The following is a 21,056-nucleotide window of genomic DNA, read 5'->3' on the forward strand; positions in this document are numbered from 1 at the left end:
GTTTTTTTTAAAATCCTCGGTAACTAGTTTAACATAGCAGTAAATATATTAGCTTTGCTTTGTTATCTTTATTTACATAATGTCCTTCTTTGTGAGATATAAAATGCAAGATCAATGTGGTTATCCATTTGGCCTTGTATGAAAACATTCCAGTACAACACTGCCATTCATCTTCATAGTCATTTAAATGCAATTTGTTACTCAGTTTTGTGATTTAATATTATGTTTTATGGAGCTGATAGGATTCCAGAATTGCTTTCTGAATTATCCATCTTGTATATGTATACGGGAAAGCTTTTTCAAGCTCCCAAAATGAGTTTTCAAGAGCAGGAAGGGTGGGGAGAATGAATCAATAGGGTTTTACGTTTCTGCAAAATCATAATCTTAAGTGATCTTATATCCAGTTTCAAGTAACGATTTGTTGACTATGGTAACATCTGCCATCTAGTGGCTGACTTCAGGTACTACAGAAAGAACTCAAAAATTTTATTTTTACGGTAATAATAATAAGGAGGAGGGCAGGGTTTTGGTCGTTGTATTTCAACTACATTTTTTTATGTTGCTCGCAAAGTAGGAAACATACATGTTTTTATTTAACAAACTGGTTTTTTGTGCCAATTTGATCTAATTATAATTTACCCCATTTTGTGTAGGCATCTTGAAAGTAAAGGTGAAAAATAAAAATGGAGAGAAAATAAAGAGAAAGAAAAATAAAATATCATTTTTAAACCTGCCACAACGGAAGATATAAACAGTAATAATTTAATTATATTCTTAAATTGTTTCAGTTTTAGGGCGATTCCACTTTATCATTGAACAAATGCTAATTTATTCTTGAAACATAATTAGAATAAATAAAGCTAATATATTTAAAAGAAAACATCACAGATAAAAATGAGTGTATAAATCTCCCCCTTTATTTTTACTATTGTTAAATTATTATACACATATACTTCACCATCTCTGACAGAATTGACTTTAACTGGATAGTCTCCATGCCAAAGGTAATGATTGATTTTGTGTCCTTATCTCACTCAATTCTCAGCAGCATTTGACATAGTTGACAGATCCCTCCCTCCTCCTGGAAGCACTTTCTTCACTTGGACTCCAGGACACCAACATTCTTCTGGTGGCACCAGCTACATAATTTGTGATCCCAGAGCAAGATGAAAATGTGGGCTCCCTTGTTCAAAAAGCAAGGAAAAAAATGCCCTAAGGTAGCAAATTATAAAGTTTTTTCCTTTCTTCCAGTCTCTCCCTCAACTTGTCATGTTTTTTTAAATTTGCTTTCTATGTTGTTCATAAATAAAGAAAAATTTAGAATTTAAATTATTGACATGAATTTTACCATTCAAATTTACATTATGCAATGCCAGATTTAATGAAAATATAAGAGCATTTAACTCGTATGAATTACACAATTCATATTTTGTAGCCCATGCACGCATATATATTTTTTATTTTTTCCAGAACAGTGGAAATGCTGCAGAAGATTAATCTAATTATTCTTATTTCACTTCTTGAGATGCATGCATTCTATCAATACTCTCTCTCTTTGGCTTATGGATGAGAAAGGAAAAGTCTCTATGGGCTCCTCTAACTTTCCCTCTCCTTCTACATTTCCCTTTTCAGGGTGAGTGGTTGGCTAATACAGGGAAGTAATGTAAGCAGCTCTTTGCAGGAAACGACCCTCAGCAGGAAGCCCCTTTTCTTGTCACTTTAACAAAGCTATATTGTAACTAACTTTTAAACCAAGCACCTCCATGCTCTACTCATCTCTGGCCCTAGCATCTTCCCTGGCCCAGGGAAGATGCCACAGAGCAATTAAGCCAGTGCGCCACAACTATTGAGCCTGCGCTCTAGAGCCCGCGGGCCACAACTACTGTAGCCCGCGCACCTAGAGCCAGTGCTCCGCAACAAGAGAAGCCACCGCAATGAGGAGCCCGCGCACCGCAACGAAGAGTAGCCCCTGCTCTCCGCAACTAGAGAAAGCCCGCGCACAGCAACGAAGACCCAACACGGCCAAAAATAAAAACAAATAAATAAATTTATATATATATATAAAATACCTTCCCTAATTGGTCAGTTCTTTCCGCAGATCAAAGAAGTAGAAATGAAGAATAAGTAATTAACAGATAACAAGATGTTTTCCCTAGCTTCCCCTTCAGTAATCTTCCAAACAAACTGTGTGACCAAGTTCTATGAACAAGATGACATCTAGAGGAAGATCATGAGGAGTGACAAGCCTGCACACAAGCCTGCACACAGTGGGGAATGGCAATGACTCTGACCCCCATCTCAATGCTTAACTGAGATTGCTTCCTTCCTTTCCTTTAAAACTTTCATGGCAGAGCAGAATCTTCAGAGGTGGTTTTTGGGGAACACTTAAGTCCACCGTCTCTGCAGATTGCCGGCATTCTGATTAAAAGCACCTTTCCTTTCTACCATTTGTCAGTATGTAACTGATTTTGTAAGCAGCAAGCAGCAGGACCCAATTCAATCACAGCAGTAACATAAGTAATAAAGGATAGGATAGGGTTCTTTGGTTGTTCCTGCTTCTTAGATCACCATTGCCTTCTGTCTGTTTTAAAAGCAAATTCTGGTTTGAACAGAAAGCACCACCTCTCAAGGTTGTCAGCACCAACACCACCACTTGCTCTGTTGTCAGTGTAATATGCTTACATGTACTTGATTGGAGCATCATTGAACACCCATGCGTCATGGGTCCCCTAGAGCTCTGTGCTCATGGGGCATCAGGAATATGAATGGGGTGTCAAGGAATGGCTGATACACATAATGTGTGTATCTTCTCTCCTTGCTTGCATGCTCCACTGTCCCATCAGACTTCACCTACAAAACACAAGTTCAAAGATAAAATAAGTAAGCATTGGTGGCAGCTTAGCAACCAAGTCTGGGGCTCTTCTGAGTGCAAAGCACTGTGTGCTGCACTGGTAACATGCCCATGAAACCTGATCTGCTTCCTGGGTTTCTTCCTATATCACTGGCTACACCTTCTCAAACTTTCTCATTGGCTCTAGATATTATGACTTGGGTCAGCGCTAAGCCTTATTTTATTTATTTCTTCTTTAGGTGATATCATCCAGCCCCTAGGCTTCAAATGTCATCTATGTGTGAATTACTCCCAAACTGGTTCTTCCAGCCCCGACCTGTCTTCTGAGCTCCAGTTGTACATATCAAACTGCCTGCCTGGCTTTTCCACTTTGATGTCTAAGGGGCATCTTATATCATCTCAATTTCCCACAAACTTCTGCCTACACTTACTATCTTAGCTCACTATTTACTAGTCACTTCATCACTTAAACACAGGAGTCTTCTTTGATTATTCTCCTTCAATTCCCTTACATCTAAATCAAACACAAATCCTATCAGCTTTACCTTTATATCTCCAATTTAACCAGTTCTCTCTACCTAGGTGGAGAGAAATCTAAGACACTGTTATTTATTTCCTGAACTGTTGTAATGGCCTCTTAACCAAACTCTTTGCTTCCATTTGTTTCTCTACGGTTCCTTCTCCACATGGTAGCTGGAGTGATCTTTCTAAGAAGAGAATCATTTCACAAACTTTCCCTGCTTAAATCTCTTGAGTGGCTTCCCAGCCAATTTTAAATAAAATCCAAACTCATCAAAGGATCCTCAGATCATGCCTCCCCTCCAGACCTTTCGTCCTACCACACTCTACCCTGTGCCCTGCGTTCCAACTTCCCTTTTTCTTTGCTGAAAACACCCCAAGCTCAGTCTCATCTTAGAGTCTCTATATTTGCTGTTCCCTCTGGCTGGAATACCTCTCCCCTCTCCCAATCTTCAAATTGCTCACTTTTTCAGTTTTTTCAGTGCTCTGTTCAAATACTGTCTTCTCAGAGTGGATTTTCCTGGCTATTCTACCTAAAATAGCATCCTTGCCCTGCTCCCCGACCTTATATACTCTATACCATTACCCTATCTTTTACTTTTCAGAGCACCCGTCTGTAACTGTACTCCTTACCCATTTGTTTACTTGTCTGTCTCACGCACTAGAATATAAACTCCAAGAGCACAGGCACTTTGTTCACTAACTGCTGTATTTCTAAGGCTTCGAACAGTGTCTGGCACGTAGAAGGTGCTGAATATTTGTGGAATGAATAATGGAATGCTTTATCTTTGAATCCCTGGAGCCTAGCATAGCACAATGTTTTCTTTGGTATAACCACTCAATAAATATTGTGGAAGAAAGGAGGTTGGAAGGAATAATCTCCATTTCTCAGTTTATTAGTTCTATATAAAATGATAATTAGCTTACTTACTTCTATGTGATTGGCATCTAAAATATTATTTCAAAGTTAGATGAATTCTGCCAACATACTTAAATTTTAAAAACTTTAAATATATCTTATTATACTACTAATATGGCTAAAAACTGCTCTTTATTGGAGGGTGAATGGGATTAGGGCTTAAACTGTAAGAATTTTTTTTCATGGTCCAGGATAGGAATTGTTAGTCTTTTTGTTCTTTTACTTTCAGCTCTGATTTACCCTACTAAAACTATATACCCCAAACATTTGATTTTCTATTTAGTTGTAATAATCTCACGGGCAAAAGTCAAAATGAGATTTGAATTATGCTTTGTTGACGGGTGACTGATTGCCTAATGAATATCTAAAAGACATTTCATTGCCTTTGTTGAAAAAGATGACATTGTATTTTCATCTATTATGCATGAAAACTGATAAAATATCATTTCTATAACTTTTGGAAAACAAGCACTTAGAAGACCACTTTAAGTGCAGCAAAAGCAATATTACATCTCGGTAAGACTAGCCCTGTTCTAATAGACATTCAGTAAATACATAGTGAGTGAATTTGTATGGCTTTTTCATTTGAACTCAGAATACGCACGTTTAATGAAATAGCTGTCTTTTATGAATAAATTCAGAATCTGGAACGTAGATATAGATAGGTAGCTACTATATCTACCTATCTTAAAGTAGATAGGTAGATAGTAGATAGGTAGGGGTCCAGTTAGTTGCTGGTTCTCGTTTCTCAGGCGAGAGGTCCTTTTTGTTAAGGGTCACTGACCCACAGACATGTTTACAACATAGTGAAAAGTGACTTCCAAGTAATTTTAGGCTCTTAGAGCATTGGAGGTGGTGAGAAAAAAGAGGTATAGTTTTACTTTACATTTAAGGAGGAATCTAAAATTTCATTTGATAAATTATTTTTTAAATATTATATTTTAGTTCCATGTTACGGCAATTTAATGGAGAAAGAAAGAGTTAAAAAGGATGAAAAATATGAGAAAGAATTATGGATGACAGGAAGGAAAAAATGGGATAAACCAAGCAAAAGAAACAGAAGAAAAAATAGAGACAGGAAAAGTAAAAGATCTTCCCAGGAGGAATAAATTTGTGTTTCATTGGAGAACCATGTATTGTCCAAGGAAGCATAGCCAAACTTTTCTTATCAAGGATCAGAGAGTCAATATTTTGGCTTTGCTCTGTTATAACTATTAAATTCTGCCATTGTAGCACTAAAGCAGCCATAGACAGTAAATTTTAAAAAAGCATGTGTGTGTGTGTCTATGTTTCGATAAAACCTTACTTATAAAACTCAGGCAGCCATCTGGATTGGGTGGCTGGCATATTTTTTGCTGACCTCTGCATTAGAGCAAAGGCCAACAAATGGGGTCAGCAAACTTCTTCTATAAGGGCCACATATGCCTCTAGCTTATTCTTCCTTTTTACCAATGTTTATTTGTTTGCTTTTACAACCCTTTAAAAATGTACAAAGCATTCTTAACTACAGGACCTACAAAAGGTAACTGTGGGCCAGATTTGACCAGTGGGCAGGTGGGTTGCCTGGCACTTGTCTAGAGCACACCTTTCTGTCTTATCTGATTCCAGTTTGATGGGAGGTATTTTACAACTCCGTGCTTTGTAAATAACTGATACAATGCAAAATAATTTTTGTCTATAGACACGACATGCAAATTCTGTTCCATAGAGGTCCAACTGACTTCTATCACTCACTGTGGAAGAAGCTAGTTTTGCTTCTATTTGCACATTCATTTTAATAGTCCAGATTTATAAATATAACTGTTTAGAGTTCCCTTTAAACTGATTGCAACATCTTACCAGTTTATCATTAATGAGTTAAAAAAAATTTAACACACGTTCATTTTTAAATCTGTATGAGAATCATGATTTTACTTTTTTGTAAATTACCCTTTGAACACTGGCATCACCCTTATTTCCCACAACACCTCCCAGGCTTTCACTAGAGATCTCAGTAGTAGAGTGAATTTTGCCTGCTACCTTGAATCTGACCTTTTAGAACTCCATCCATTCCCTGACACCTTCCTCCCTAGTACCTGGTCACTCTTCCACACATCCCTCCTCAAACCGAATTGTTTGTTTGAAAAACCATCTCCTTCTAAACTTTGACTTAATATGGTCTTTTCTTTTGTATATAGGCATAATCTCACTCATAAATTTCAACTTTGGAAAGGCAAAGATTATTGAAACAATTTTCAAAAATCTTGGCAATGAAATAAAATTGAATTTAAGGCCCACTTTGACTTGGGAAGTGAATAATCCCACTCCTGGGTCTATGTAATGACTTAAATGTCCATATACTTATGGACAATTATTCAGAAATGAAAAGGAACAACTGCCACTATATGCAACAATATCAGTAAACCTCAAATGTATTTTAAGAGAAGGAATCCAGATTCAAAAGTCACATACAGTATGGTTACATTTTCATTACATTCTGGAAAATGAGAAACTATAGGGACAGAAAACAGATCAGTAGTTGCCAGCAACTGGAGGTGGGGGGAAGAGGTTGACCAGAATGATACAAAAAGGAAACTTGAGTTATCATAGAACTGCTTTCCTCTTGATTGTGGTAGTGGTTACATGACTGTATGTGTTTTTTAAAATTCATACAACAGAACAGCCAAAAAAATGAAGTTATTATATATCAATTATACCTCAATAAACCTGACTAAAAAATCTATCTATCTATCTATCTCTCTATCTATCTATCTTCTATCTATCCACCTACCTACCTATCTTCTTCTTCTTCTTCTTCATCATATACTTACTTTCCTGAAAAATCTGAAGATTTAATTTTTTAAGCTGAAAAACAATCTCTAAATATACAACTTACCACAAAAGTACTACTTAAACTGATTTAAACATTTGAATTATAGAAATACTTCACTTTTCCTAGTTTACAGAGAGTTTTTATCATGAATGGTATTGGATTTTGTCAAATGCTTTTTCTGAATCTATTAATTTGACCATGTGGTTTTTCTTTTTCACCCTGTTGTTGTGATGGATAACATTAATTGATTTTTCAATGCTGAACTAACTTTGCCTATCTGGGATAAATTTCACTTTGTTGTGGTATATAATTCTTTTTATATTTTTCATTGTTGGAATCAATTTGCTAACATTTTGAGAAATTTTGCAGCTTTGTTCATGAGAAATATTGGTCTGTAGGTTTTTTTTTTCTTTTTTCTCATAATGTCTTTGTCTGGCTTTGGCATTAGGGTTAATGCTGGCTTCATAGAATGGAATAGGAAGTATTCCCTGTGTTTCTATCTCTTGAAAGAGATTGCACAGAATCAGTATAATTTTTGCTTTAAATGTTTGGTAGAATTCACCAGTGAACTATCCAGGCCTGGTGCTTTCTGTTTTGAAAGGTTATTAATTATTGATTAAATTTCTTTAATAGCTTTAGGTCTATTCAGATGGTCTATTTCTTCTTCTGTGACTTTTGGCAGATTGTGTCTTTCAAGGAATTGGCCCATTTATCTAGGTTTTATCAAATTTGTGGGCAGAGAGTTGTTCATATCCTTGTTTTATCCTTTTAACATCCATGGGATCTGAAGTGATGTCCCTTCTTTAATTTCAGGTGTTAGTAATTTGTCTCCTTTCTTTTTTTTTCTTAGCCTGGATAAAGGTTTATTGATTTTATTAATCTTTTCAAAGAACAAGATTTTGCTTTTATTTCTTTTTTTAAAATTAATTTTTATTGGAGTATAGTTGCTTTACAATGTTGTGTTAGTTTCTGCCGTACAGCAAAGTGAATCAATTTTATGTATACATATATCCCCCCTTTTTTAGATTTCTTCCTCATTTAGGTCACCACAGAGCACCGAGTAGAGTTCCCTGTGCTATACAGTAGGTTCTCATTAGTTATCTGTTTTATACATAGTAGTGTATATATGTCAATCTCAATCTCCCAGTTCGTCCCATTTCCTCCCGCCCGCCCCTCCCCATATACAGCTTTTGGTTTTAATCACACTAAATTACCAAAGATGCCCAAATCACAATGCTCTCTCACCTCCAGCCTATTCATGCCGTTTCCTTCCGCCCCTCCATACATACAGCTTTTGGTTTTAATCACACTAAATTACCAAAGATGCCCAAATCACAATGCTCTCTCACCTCCAGCCTCTTGCCTGTGTTGTTCCTTCTCTGGAAACACTCCTATCATTTTCTTTGCCTACCTCACTCCTGCTCAACTCCCAGTGTCAGCCTAGATGCCAGAAAGTCATCTTTAACACTCTGCCATCCCAGTGCATTGTGTTCCTCCTAAGTGATTCCTAACTGTTCTGTGGTTACTATTATTGTAGCACTTTTCATGCAAATTAATAATTTCCTATTACTTCTTTCACCTTTACAATACAAGTTTCTTTTTTTCAGGGAGTCTGACTTGTTTACTATTGTACTTCTGTCACCTAACATGATGCCTAGCACACACAGTAGAAACTAAATGTCTTTTATTATAAACCATGAGAGAATTTTTTAATTAATCTGAAAAATAGTTTGTTTAAATGACAGCTCTTTATAAAAATTGATTTATCCTATGATTTAAGGAGCAACGACCATTCAGCATTTTGGCCTTATTTACCATATTTATGCTGTCAAATTTTGCCACTGTTAAATATAGTGAACAATGAATCCTATTTGTTGAAGAAAATAAGAATAAATGTTTTAAATATAATTGAATTTTTCTTTGGTATTTATCATAATAATTCTTTTAAATCATTTCTCTCAGAGCTGCCAGGCTAAATAGTGGTTTCAGTTAACTGAAATGATTTTACATTGAATGAAATTACTTGATGCCTTTAGACTTATTTCTACCAGACTAGATAACTCACATTAAAACATAAAGCAAAGTAGCACAATAAAGCCAGAAATGGAATCTTATTGTTAGAGATTGTCACTAAGCACTTAATAATTTTACTTGTAATGACAGGTTAATTGAATTCAAAAAGAAAAGTAACAAAAAATATTATGAGTTTTTAGGAATAAGTTGTTTTTTAAAAGTTGATATGATATATGCCAACATCAGTATATTAGCCAAAATTTGGAGATAAAAACCAGAGTACAATAAAAGTATAGCATATACAGTGGTTTCATTAAATGTTGAACATCTATTAATCTCCTTTCCCCCAAAGAAGCAACTCATTATGACTGGGAAACATCAGTAATTTTAACAGGCATTGGCAAAACAAAGTAGAACTCTTGGCACATATTATATCATATTTTTTTGCAAATGTAAATTTTAAAAGATGAGTTTCATTGGCATTTGGCTAGTTGCCATTTCTACTGTAGAGAGTATAGTCTTTAGAATTTACCAGTTAGCATGTGTTAGGCTAAAAAAGACGATATATGCATGAGAAAAGTTTTAATATTCCAAGAGTCAGCAGTGCAATAACATCAGATTTGAGGCAACCTCAAATACTATTTAGTTTATTTATTTTTTGGGGGGGGTACGCGGGCCTCTCACTGTTGTGACCTCTCGCGTTGTGGAGCACAGGCTCCAGACGCGCAGGCTCAGCGGCCATGGCTCACGGGCCCAGCCGCTCCGCGGCATGTGGGATCTTCCCGGACCGGGGCACGAACCCGTGTCCCCTGCATCGGCAGGCGGACTCCCAACCACTGCGCCACCAGGGAAGCCCTCTTGCACCTTTTCTCAGAACCATCCTGTACTCATATTTTAGGTCTCTCAGAGTTGAGATGTTAACTCATCCCATTATTTATCTGAAAGCAAAAAAGCCTTTCTTCATATTTCACATAAACCCCTTGTGTATACATGATGTTATCGTACTATAACACATGAGTTATATTAGCATGATATGCCCTATGGCCCTCTGTGAGTTTCAGGATGATAACTCTGCTAAATAAATAAAATGTTCCTACTCCATTATGTACACTCCAGCAGCCTGTTTCCTTCTTAGAATCAACTCCAGAGCAGTGACTGCCAAAGACCCAAAAATGAGTCTACAGGTTAGTATCAGCAAAGCCAAGAGCAAACAGGGAAAATAAAGAAAACATAATAGGGCTTTTTTTTAACAGAGACATTTTGTTAATTTAATGGAGTATTTTTTATTTTAAGATAATTTTTTCCTATTTGGATTATTTAATAGATTTTTCATTTTAGAAATGATGATGAGGACTTCCCTGGCGGCGCAGTGGTTAAGAATCCTCCTGCCAATGCAGGGAACACGGGTTCAAGCCCCAGTCCAGGAAGATCCCACATGCCACAGAGCAACTAAGCCCACGAGCCACAACTCTGAGCCCGCATGCCACAACTACTGAAGCCCACATGCCTAGAGCCCATACTCCGCAACAAGAGAAGCCACTGCAATGAGAAGCCCGCGCACCTCGAGGAAGAGTAGCCCCCGCTCGCTGCAACTAGAGAAAGCCCGTGCGCAGCAACAAAGATCCAACGCGGCCATAAATAAATAAATAAATGAATAAATTTATATTTAGAGACATTTTGTTAATTTAATGGAGTATTTTTTATTTTAAGATAATTTTTTCCTATTTGGATTATTTAATAGATTTTTCATTTTAGAAATGATGATGAGGACTTCCCTGGCGGCGCAGTGGTTAAGAATCCTCCTGCCAATGCAGGGAACACGGGTTCAAGCCCCAGTCCAGGAAGATCCCACATGCCACAGAGCAACTAAGCCCACGAGCCACAACTCTGAGCCCGCATGCCACAACTACTGAAGCCCACATGCCTAGAGCCCATACTCCGCAACAAGAGAAGCCACTGCAATGAGAAGCCCGCGCACCTCGAGGAAGAGTAGCCCCCACTCGCTGCAACTAGAGAAAGCCCGTGCGCAGCAACAAAGATCCAACGCAGCCATAAATAAATAAATGAATAAATTTATATTTAAAAAAAGAGAAATAGAGTTACAGATGTAAAAAATAAACTTATAAAAAAAGGAAATGATGAAAGTACATAGTATTTTTGTTTTTAGTTACCACATTTAGAAAAAAATTGTCAATTCAATGCCAATTAATTAATTTAAAATTTTTCGCATATTTATAAAAGACTCAAAATTGAAACTATTTTACAAATGACTCTGTAGTATTACCTACTTTTAAGTAAATTAAATTTTTGATTAAAAATTTATATTGTATATAAACATACATATGCAAATATATATATGCTTGTATAACTATGAAAGAACTTTCCTCATGAAGCAAGGATATTTAAAAAGATCTAAAATGACAGAAACCTGACCTATCTCATGCTTTCTCTTAATCATTATTGCCTAATAACAATTTCTCTCAGTTTAAGTTTAGAACTCTCTTAGTCTGCTTTTTAATGGGTGCTGCTGAAGTCCTTGTTCTGCCTATTTCTCTTTGGAGGTAAGATCTTGTTCTCAGCTAATTAAAAAAGTACTCTCTCGAAGAACTCCCAATTCCCTGGTTTCACCTCACCAGTGAGTACCTATTATGTGCCAGATCCTGGCCAGGTCCTCCAAATTTTGTTACACTAAGCACATAACTGTTCACACCACAGGAAAAAGAAAGGGTAAAACCTTAATTTGTCTCCAATTTAACCTTACAGGAAGGAAATGAACGCTTTTTCCATGATTATTTTCTCCCCAAAGAATAGAATGTGAGACAGGATCCATACATCTGTGTTAGAAATGCCGTGGAATTTTTCTCAGTTTTTCTCTTGTTTTCCAATCAGTTATTCTTCACATTCCTATAGGAAAATATGCACTTCCTTTTCTGAAGATTCCAGATCAATCTGTTGGGAACTAAAGTGCATTTCTACTGAAAGAAGTCTCTTGAAATGTTTTCCATAAGCATTGCCCATGTAAACACACAAACATTTCCCAGTAGTAACACTGTGAAGTATTCTCCAGCTTATGACCACCTCTCAGCTGTGGACTGTTTCCATCTTCCATATCAGTAGGATGACTCTAGATCCTGTACTGTTGCTCATTCATTTAACCAATACTTATTTCATGCCTATTATACTCTAGTTACTGTGTTTGGCATGAGAGACATCAAGTAGTGAATGATGTAGACAGGGAACTTACTTGTGGGTGTTAGTTACCTAGTATAAGGTGAAGACCATTTTTCAGAAAGAGCAGAGGGGGGCTAGTTAGCTAGTAGTTTGCATATGTTTCTAAGATTTTGGTAGCCATGTTGAAGGCTATCCCCAAGTAATTTTGCTTGGTAGGTACTCATTATTGGGCATCATCTCCAAATCTACCCTCTTCATCTCACGCTTCACTTCCCCAGAGCCCCTCGGCTTCCCCCACTGCAATTGTGCAAATTGGTTCACCCTTTCCTGGTACCATGTTCTGAGTTCATTTTTCCCACCATTCCCTTGTTTCCATGTTCATGGGAATTGCCAATGACTAATTTTAATTTTATCAATCTAAATCTTATGTAGAAACCCATTTATAAAATAGATAAAAGCACAACTCTGCCTGAAGTGTTGACAGGGATGAAGGAGCTCAGATGGATCACCTTGCCTGTCTAGGAATGCAAATCACCACTCCAAGATGAAGTTTGATAAGTCAAAATGCACCATCAGTACCTCTAGTAAATACACAGGTTCATTTTAGAAGGGTTTTCTGAACATCAAAAAAAACCAAACAAACAGTGTTTTTTCCTATATTTGTAAGCAATGCATCCCTGTAAAGAAATAACAACTTATGTGGAACTCTCACGTATAAATGAGATCAAAGCAGTAGTCCATTCATTTAATCTCATTTTAAAGTTCAAATATATATTACTTATAAAGACAATCAGTGAGAAAAACAGGGCTATTTCCATGAACACAGGGATTTGTGACATGAGCTTACGTGTGACTGTTGTAGTTTTATTACACCTCCGCATCATTTTACTTCTCTTCTCATCCTCTTTCCTTTCTCCTTCTCCTCCTGCTTCTCCTCCTTTTTTTCTTCGTCCTCTCTCTCTGTCTCTCTCTCTCTCTCTCTCACACACACACATACACTCTTTCTGTGTATGTGTGTGTGTGTGTGATTGACATATAATAAACTGCACGGATTTGAAGTATACAATTAGATACGTTTTGACATATGTATATGCCTGTAAAATCACTGTCACAATCAAGATAATATGCATATCCATCACCCAAAAATGTTTTTTTTGTACACCTTCGTAATCCCATTCTTGCCCCTTCCCATATTCCCTGCCCCATTTCCAAATAAACGTTGATCTGCTTTCTGTCACTATAGATTAGATTTCATTTTCATCATTAGTTAATTCCTTTTTATTGCTGAGTAATATTCCATGGTATAGATATATCATAATTTTTAATCCATTTACTTCTTTTGTTTAGACGTTTGGTTTGTTTCCAGTTTTTAAATTTTTTACAAATAAAGCTAATTGGACATTAATGTATAGGTATTTGTATTGCATATGCTTTTATTGCTCTTAGGTAAATAACTAGGAGTGGAATGAATGGGTCTAAGGGTAGATGTACATTTAACTTGTAAAGAAACTGCCAAATTGTTTTCCAAAGTTGTTGTATCATTTTACATTCCCACGTGAAGTATAAGAGAGTTCCAATTTCTCCACAGTTGATATTTTAAATTTGAACCATTCTAGTAGGTATGTAATGGTATCTTATTGTGGTTTCAGTTTGCGTTCCCTTAATGACTGATGAAGTTAAACATCTTTTCATGTGCTTATTCACCATCCATATTTGTACTCTGGTCAAATTTCCTTTCAAATATTTTGCCAATTTTTTAGTTCTTTTCCCCCCACCTTGTTATTGAGTTTGAGAGTTCTTTATAAATTCTGGATGTATTATATGTGTTATTTGCAAATATTTTCTCCAAGTGCCTTGTCATTTCATTCTCTCATGAGTGTCTTTTGAAGAGCATAAGGCCTTAATTTTGATGAAGGCTAGTTTATCAACTATTTTCTCTTTTATGGATAATACTTTTGCCTACATTCCTTGGCACATGACCTCTTTCCATTTGCAAAGCCAGCAATGGCTGGCTGTCTTTTTCTGACACTGATTCTCTTTCCTCCCTCTTATACCTTTAAGGACACTTGTGATTACATTGGGTCCACATGGATAATCCACAAAATCCCCCGTCTTGAGGTCAGCTGATTAGCAACCTTAATTCCATCTGCTATCTTATTCCTTTTTGCCATGAAAGGTAACATATTCCCAGGTTCTAGGTATTAGGATGTGGACATCTTTTGGGGGGGTGGATCTTATTCTACCAAACACAGGAGGGATTGTGAGTCCTTCCATTTAGTGACTTTACTTTGTTTTGTAAGACCTTAAGATTTCCCTTTTCTCTTCTTTTCCTCTCTATCTCCTAACTGTCAAAGGGAAGTTCTCACTTCCTTTTTACCTTTTTTGTCTCCCAGAAGTTATGTATTTCAAAGATGTCCCCTTTATATCATGCCTGTGCTACTTTGAAGTCTCTTCCCTGTAGTCCTTGCTCTGATTTGCCTGGACATTTTTATAGTATATTCTAGTTAGACTGGACTTAATCTTTTTTGTGATTGTTTTAAATCTACTTTGGACTCCATCCTTTTCTGTCCTTCCCACAATTTTTCTTGGTCTGCCTTTGCTTGCCCGAAAGTGCTGCTGTGCAATGAGGCTGGAGCTGGCACATGAGAGATACACTCAACTTTTTAAAATTCATAGTTATTTTGAAGTTTTAGTACTCTCCATGCTCAAGGTCTGCAGAATATATAGTTTTTGTGTAGATGTATTTTCTCTTCTTTTTGTTTTGTATCAATTTTGGAGGACATATTAGAGATCTGGTAACTAGCCTGCTGCCACTGTTTTAAGCTACACACAAATTTTATCTTTTGTTTTGATTTCACAATACTGAGAAAATACTCCATCAGACAGAGAAGTACTTGTAAACAGTAGCCTTTTTAAAATAGCTCACATTCCAAATTTGGAATACTTCTTTTAACTGGTCCTGAAGCTTAAGAGAAAAGTAGGATTTTTTAAAAGTTAGCTGTCTAACATCATGTACCAACTGTTTGACTATCCTTAACTGATATTAGTCAACTTGGAAGTTACCAAAAGACTTTACTCAGTTTGAATCTTGATTGTTTTGAGGACATTTCAAAAGTACTTTTAATTTTGAGATATTACTTTTTTAAAAAGCATCAGATACATCAGTGCCTTATAGTTCCTTGTAAGGATGCTGATCCTTTCTTTGTAAGACAGCTAACCACTGAAGCGTTTGATCAGAAGATTGACTGTATACTAACAGAATCACGCTGGGTGCTGTGTTTGAGGAGAGAATGTGGGTAGTATGGTCTGAAGCAGGAGACCAGTGAAGTGTCTGTTGTAATAATACTGTTAAGAAATATGGGATCTCACACCAGTGTTCATAACAGCACTATTTACAATAGTCAAGATATGAAAGTAACCTAAGTGCCAATGAATGGATAAAGAATATGTGGTGTGTGTACACACACACACACACACACACACACACACACAATGGAATATTACTCAGCCATAAAAAATGGAACATTGCCATTTGCAGCAACCTTCTCAATGGATAGACCTAGAGATTATCATACTAAGTGAAGTAAGAGAAAGACAAATATTATATGGTATAATTTATACGTGAAAATTAAAAACATGATACAAATGAACTTGTTTACAAAACAGAAACAGACTCACAGACATTGAAAACAAACCTATGGTTATCAAGGGGGAAAGTGGGGGAGGGATAAGTTAGGAGTATGCGATTAACAGATACACACCACTATATATAAAATAGATAAACAACAAGGATTCACTGTATACCACAGGGAACTATATTCAATATCTTGTAATAACATATAATGGAAAAGAATCTGAATATATATATATGTGTAAATATAACTGAATCACTTTGCTGTACACCTGAAACTAACACAATATTATAAATCAACTATAGTTCAATAAATGAATAAATAAATAAGAAATATGGGGTCTCATAGTAGCCATGGAGGGAGTAAGAGGTGGTCAGATTCTAACTATATTTTGAAGGTAGAGCTTATAGGATTTCATCCGGGATTGGGTATGGTATTTGAAAGAAAGAGAGTAGTTAAGGATGATTCCATGATTTGGGGTTTGAATAGATGGAGGGTATGAAAGGGGTTGATCTGGATAGGAGATTTAGAAGTTTATTGTGGGAATATTAAGATTGAGGTGACTATAAAACATCCAGAGGAATTTCAAGTAGGCAAGTAAATATATAGGTTTGGGATTCAAGAGACAGAGAAGGGTCTGGCATGGAGTTATAAATATTGGAATCATTAGCATATAAATTGTTTTTAAAGCCATGAGACTGGATAAGTCACTAGTAGAGTGAGTTAAGAGAGAAAGAAGTCTAAAGACTGAGCTCTGGGCACACCAGTATTAAGAGATTGGTAGGATGAGTAGGAAATAGCAAAAGAGATTACAAAATAGAAAGAAAACCAGTGGAGTGTGGGGTCCCAGAAGCCAAATGAAGAGAGTGCTTCAGGGAAGACAGAGTAACTCGACATTTCAAATGCAGTGGGTAGATTAAAGAAATAAGAACTAGGAACTGACCATTGAATTTAGTGGCTTGAAGGTCATTAGTGGCCTTGCTAAATGTAGTTTCAGTGGAGTAGTGGAGTGAAAACAATACTTGAGTGAGTTCAAGAGAAATGGAAAGAGAATTGGATGCAGCAAGTATAGACAATACTTGCAAAGCTTTTCCCCCATGTTGTAATGGATGTAAAGCAACGGGATAAAGCTGGATGGAGAAGTGGACCAGAGGGCCTTTTTGTTTTGTTTCTGCTTTAAATGGGATAAATTACAGCATGTTTATATCTTTGTGGGAATGATGCAGCAGAGCAGAGAAATTGATGATGCAGAAGAATTTCTGGATCAATTGTCTTGAGTAGAGATGAAGTGATAGAATCTAGTCCACAAATGAAGATAGAAGCATTGATGTCATACCTGTTAATGAGAAGAAAGCAGAGTAAATGGGCAGGTAGATGAGAGTAGGTGGATAAATGGATGCTGGGACCCTCTGGAAATTCTTTTCTGATTGCTAAGTGAAAGTAAGGATTGGAGCAGAGATCTTGGAAGTTAGGAGAGAGAGAGAAGAAGGTGAGGATCAACTGGAAGACGGGGGAGACACTGGATCTGAGGATTCTGGAAATGTCAGAATCGAAACACTGGAGTATGGATAGGTTTTGCCCAAGGCAGTGGAGGTATGGGGTAGTTGTTTGGAGCTAGAAAGCGAAAGAGAGAAACTAAGACCAGTTTTTGATTTATTTATCTTACCTAATTCATTTTGGGATAACATTGGTCTACAATTTTTGGACTTGGGGAAATTCTGAGGTTGCTTAGAAAAGACAAGGATAAAAAAATGTCTGACATTTGGCATCTCTACCCCTATCATGGGAAAAATATCCAGAAAATTTGCGATGTAATGTTTTAGATATTTGATAGTTTTTTAAAAAAATTATACTAACTTGAATAGAAACAAATTTGTAGATCATTATCAAATATGTTAAATTATATTTTTTAGCATAGAAAGTTTTTATGCTAAGTTTCAGCCTAAAGCATTTTGTATGTAAAATTAAAGTTCTAACAGAAACATAATGTGGAGGAGAATGTGTTTTCACTCTTTTGATATGAAGCACATCTCTAAGGTTACTGAATAGTGTTAGTCTATGGATGGATTACCACTGCATGGAAAAAGGAATGAAAAGGAAACATAATTTTTTTCCAACATGCCAAATATCTTGTATAATGAAGTTTTGAATAAAATGGTTTCCTAAATGTCTTGTTCTCTGAAGCAGTAAAGACTATGAAAGTGTTTACTGTGCTTTTGGCAAACAATAAATTCTCAGCACCCAAAAGCAGAGCTAACATTTTTCTATTTGGGGGAAAGGAGGCATGCAAGTAACAGGTTTAGAGAACTTTTGTTTTATCAGCTCCTGAAGTTAAAAATTCACAGCGCTATCTATACACATAGCAGGCACTCTGAGCAGACTTCTTGGACCAGTAAACAAGTATACAATATATATTCCCTCCCTTTTCTGTGACAGGTTGTAAAAATTTGCTTTGAAACGAAAATCTGCTATTTCTTTCCTTGTGCCGAACAAGGCAGAATTCTGTACCTTCAATTCAAAGGTGTTTTATTTGAGCAAGGTTCAAGCTGGAATTAGATAGCTTCCCTTTTGCCTCTTCTGCTTGTTCTGAAACTACAGGAGAGAAGTACGAAACCAAATACTGAGGGATACATTGCACGAGTATCACTTCAACTAAACTCAAGCCAGATGCAAACAATTCAAGAAATAATGGCGCTGAAGACAGCATACTTTTCAGGGATGCTAGGGCCATTTGTTCCCTCTGCTATAACTTATGTTTCTATAGTCAAGGTTCAGTTCTACCACAGTTTAGGCAACTCACTGGAAACAATGATCACCCTTAGCTGCTCCAGGAGCACAGGAATTCCTTAGATGAGCACTGAGAGATTGGTAACAATACCTCCTAAAGGGCCAGGTTGCTAGGTAACAGGTTGTTTCCTTGGTCACAGTGAATACATGGAAGACCCCCAAAGGAGGCTGCAGATTCTTGGTGGACAGCTATCATAGCCCCTCCTGGGAGGAGGATGAAAAATGTCTTCAGAAAAATAGCCTTATGAAGGCCAGAGGAACTTTATGCACCAGCAAGACATGTCTGAAAGGTAAGCAAATGAAATGCTAAAAAGTAGCCTCAGTCATTCCTTAAGAGAAAACAAAAAAACAAACATAGGTAGTATTCCTGGATTAAATTTCATTTAAAAATGTAATATCATGCAACCTGTGTTACTGATGATGGCTGCTTAGAGAAAGAAGCCACCGTCTCCCCTATAGCAGGCAACAGGCTACAAATGCAATTCAGGTGATCGATACTGTAATAGAGAGAGCTGGACTCTGTCTAGTAGTGGTACATTTATAGCTACACAGGGCTCTTTAAGAGAACGAGTGTGAATTTCAGGGGGAAAAACAGATAAGACAGACAAAAGGAAATATCTATTAGTTAATATCCATGAATTATTAGTTAATATCAGTTTGTACCTATTAATTATATTTAAATGAAATTACTAGCACAAAACAGGACTTTTACTAGATCAATAAAGCCACAAATGAGATTAAATAAGAGTGCCAAAACCCAATCCTTCTTTCCTCCTAACGTTATAGCTGTTACATAAATATTTCTCAAAGCATGCTGATAATTAGACAATATACAATTAGGGGGGTTGCAAATTTCTTGAATTTTTTTGTCCTTCTATTAGTGTTGAAGTTCACTCTCATCTTTAAAAAAAGTGAGATTTGCACCTTCAATTTTCAGGATGAAATACACTGGTTTCATGAGTGTATGAAACGTATTTATAGCTCCCTAAATTTACTGCTTATAGTTAAGATAGGAATGATGCTTAGGAACAGGTTCAGAGGCTGAAGCAGTTCTATTACAGAAGTTTTGTTTTTGTTAGCAAACTGTGTACATCTCAAGCAGTGTCTAGATGTTATGGTGATTTTAATGTTAAAAACTGTGTCATAATTAGAATTGGGCATGTGAAACAATAGTTTTTAAATGGGTAGAAGTTCTGTGAACAATTATAAACTTTATTTTTCCTACTTGCTAACACCCTTGAATACACTATACCAAGAAGAAGTTTACTTGTGAGCTCTGTAAAAAAGTGATCTTTATGATCAGTATTATTATTTTTAAACTAGTAAGTTTTATAAAATTATTTCAGAGACAGTGTAAAAAGTAATGCCCAGGCTACAAGTTAAACTTTAACCTTCAACTTTCGAAGGAGGAAGGAAGGAAGCAAGGAAGGAAGGAAGGAAGGAAAGAAAGGAGAGGAAAGGAAAGGAAAAAGGAAAGGAAAGGAAAAAGGAAAGGGGGAGGGAGGGAGGGAAGGAAGGAGGGAGGGAGGGAGGAAAGAAAAAGACAAAAAAAAAGAAAAGAAGTTTTCTTAGTGCCAGTATTTGTTCAATCATGTTTCTGCACGTCATGAAATGAGTCTAAGTCATACTACTTTTCTAACATACTGTCACTTTCATTTGGAATTTTATTATAGTTTTGTCTCTGTTCACAAGATCTACCTAATCACATGTTGTCCTTTAGTGTCTATATTCTTCTCCTTTGTAGTGTTGTATGTGGTTGAATTTTAAAAATTATAACAACATAGGGAGTAGTAAAACATTCTTTTTTTTTAATTTTTGAATTTTATTTAATTTATTTTTTTATACAGCACGTTCTTATTAGTCATCCATTTTATACACATCAGTGTATACACGTCAATCCCAATCTCCCAATTCATCACACCACCACCACCACCCCTCCGCGGCTTTCCCCCCTTGGTGTCTGTACGTTTGTTCTTTATATCTGTGTCTCAATTTCTGCCCTGCAAACTGGTTCATCTGTACCATTTTTCTAGGTTCCACATATATGCACTAACATACGATATTTGTTTTTCTCTTTCTGACTTGCTTCACTCTATATGAGAGTCTCTAGATCCATCCACGTCTCTACAAATGACCCATTTCGTTCCTTTTTATGGCTGAGTAATAGTCCATTGTATATATGTACCACATCTTCTTTATCCATTCGTCTGTCGATGGGCATTTAGGTTGCTTCCATGACCTGGCTAATGTAAATAGTGCTGCAATGAACATTGGGGTGCATGTGTCTTTTTGAATTATGGTTTTCTCTGGGTATATGCCCAGTAGTGGGATTGCTAGATCATATGGTAATTC

The 21,056-nt window shown here is 36.4% G+C and overlaps 1 protein-coding gene and 1 long non-coding RNA gene across 3 annotated transcripts in view; one reads left to right on the top strand and one right to left on the bottom strand.

Moving 5' to 3' along the window:
- Positions 1 to 2,091: 2,091 nt before the first annotated feature.
- Positions 2,092 to 21,056, bottom strand: part of LOC112065037 (uncharacterized) — a 122,912-nt gene continuing 103,947 nt past the window's right edge. Inside the window, exon 3 of one of the 2 annotated variants that reach the window (XR_003680247.2) lies at positions 2,092 to 2,850. This is a non-coding gene — a long non-coding RNA (uncharacterized lncRNA). Of the gene's footprint in view, positions 2,851 to 16,259; positions 17,254 to 21,056 lie in introns of those variants that run through there. The other variant, XR_002891796.2, reaches the window with a different exon arrangement.
- LOC102973584 (uncharacterized) overlaps positions 18,969 to 21,056 on the top strand; it is a 25,147-nt gene continuing 23,059 nt past the window's right edge. Inside the window, 1 exon segment of the mRNA XM_024124343.1 lies at positions 18,969 to 18,994. Coding sequence (XP_023980111.1) covers positions 18,969 to 18,994 — 26 coding nt within the window.

The sequence above is a fragment of the Physeter macrocephalus genome, chromosome 1 (genome assembly GCF_002837175.3).
Source record: "Physeter macrocephalus isolate SW-GA chromosome 1, ASM283717v5, whole genome shotgun sequence".
NCBI classification, from domain to species: domain Eukaryota; kingdom Metazoa; phylum Chordata; class Mammalia; order Artiodactyla; family Physeteridae; genus Physeter; species Physeter macrocephalus.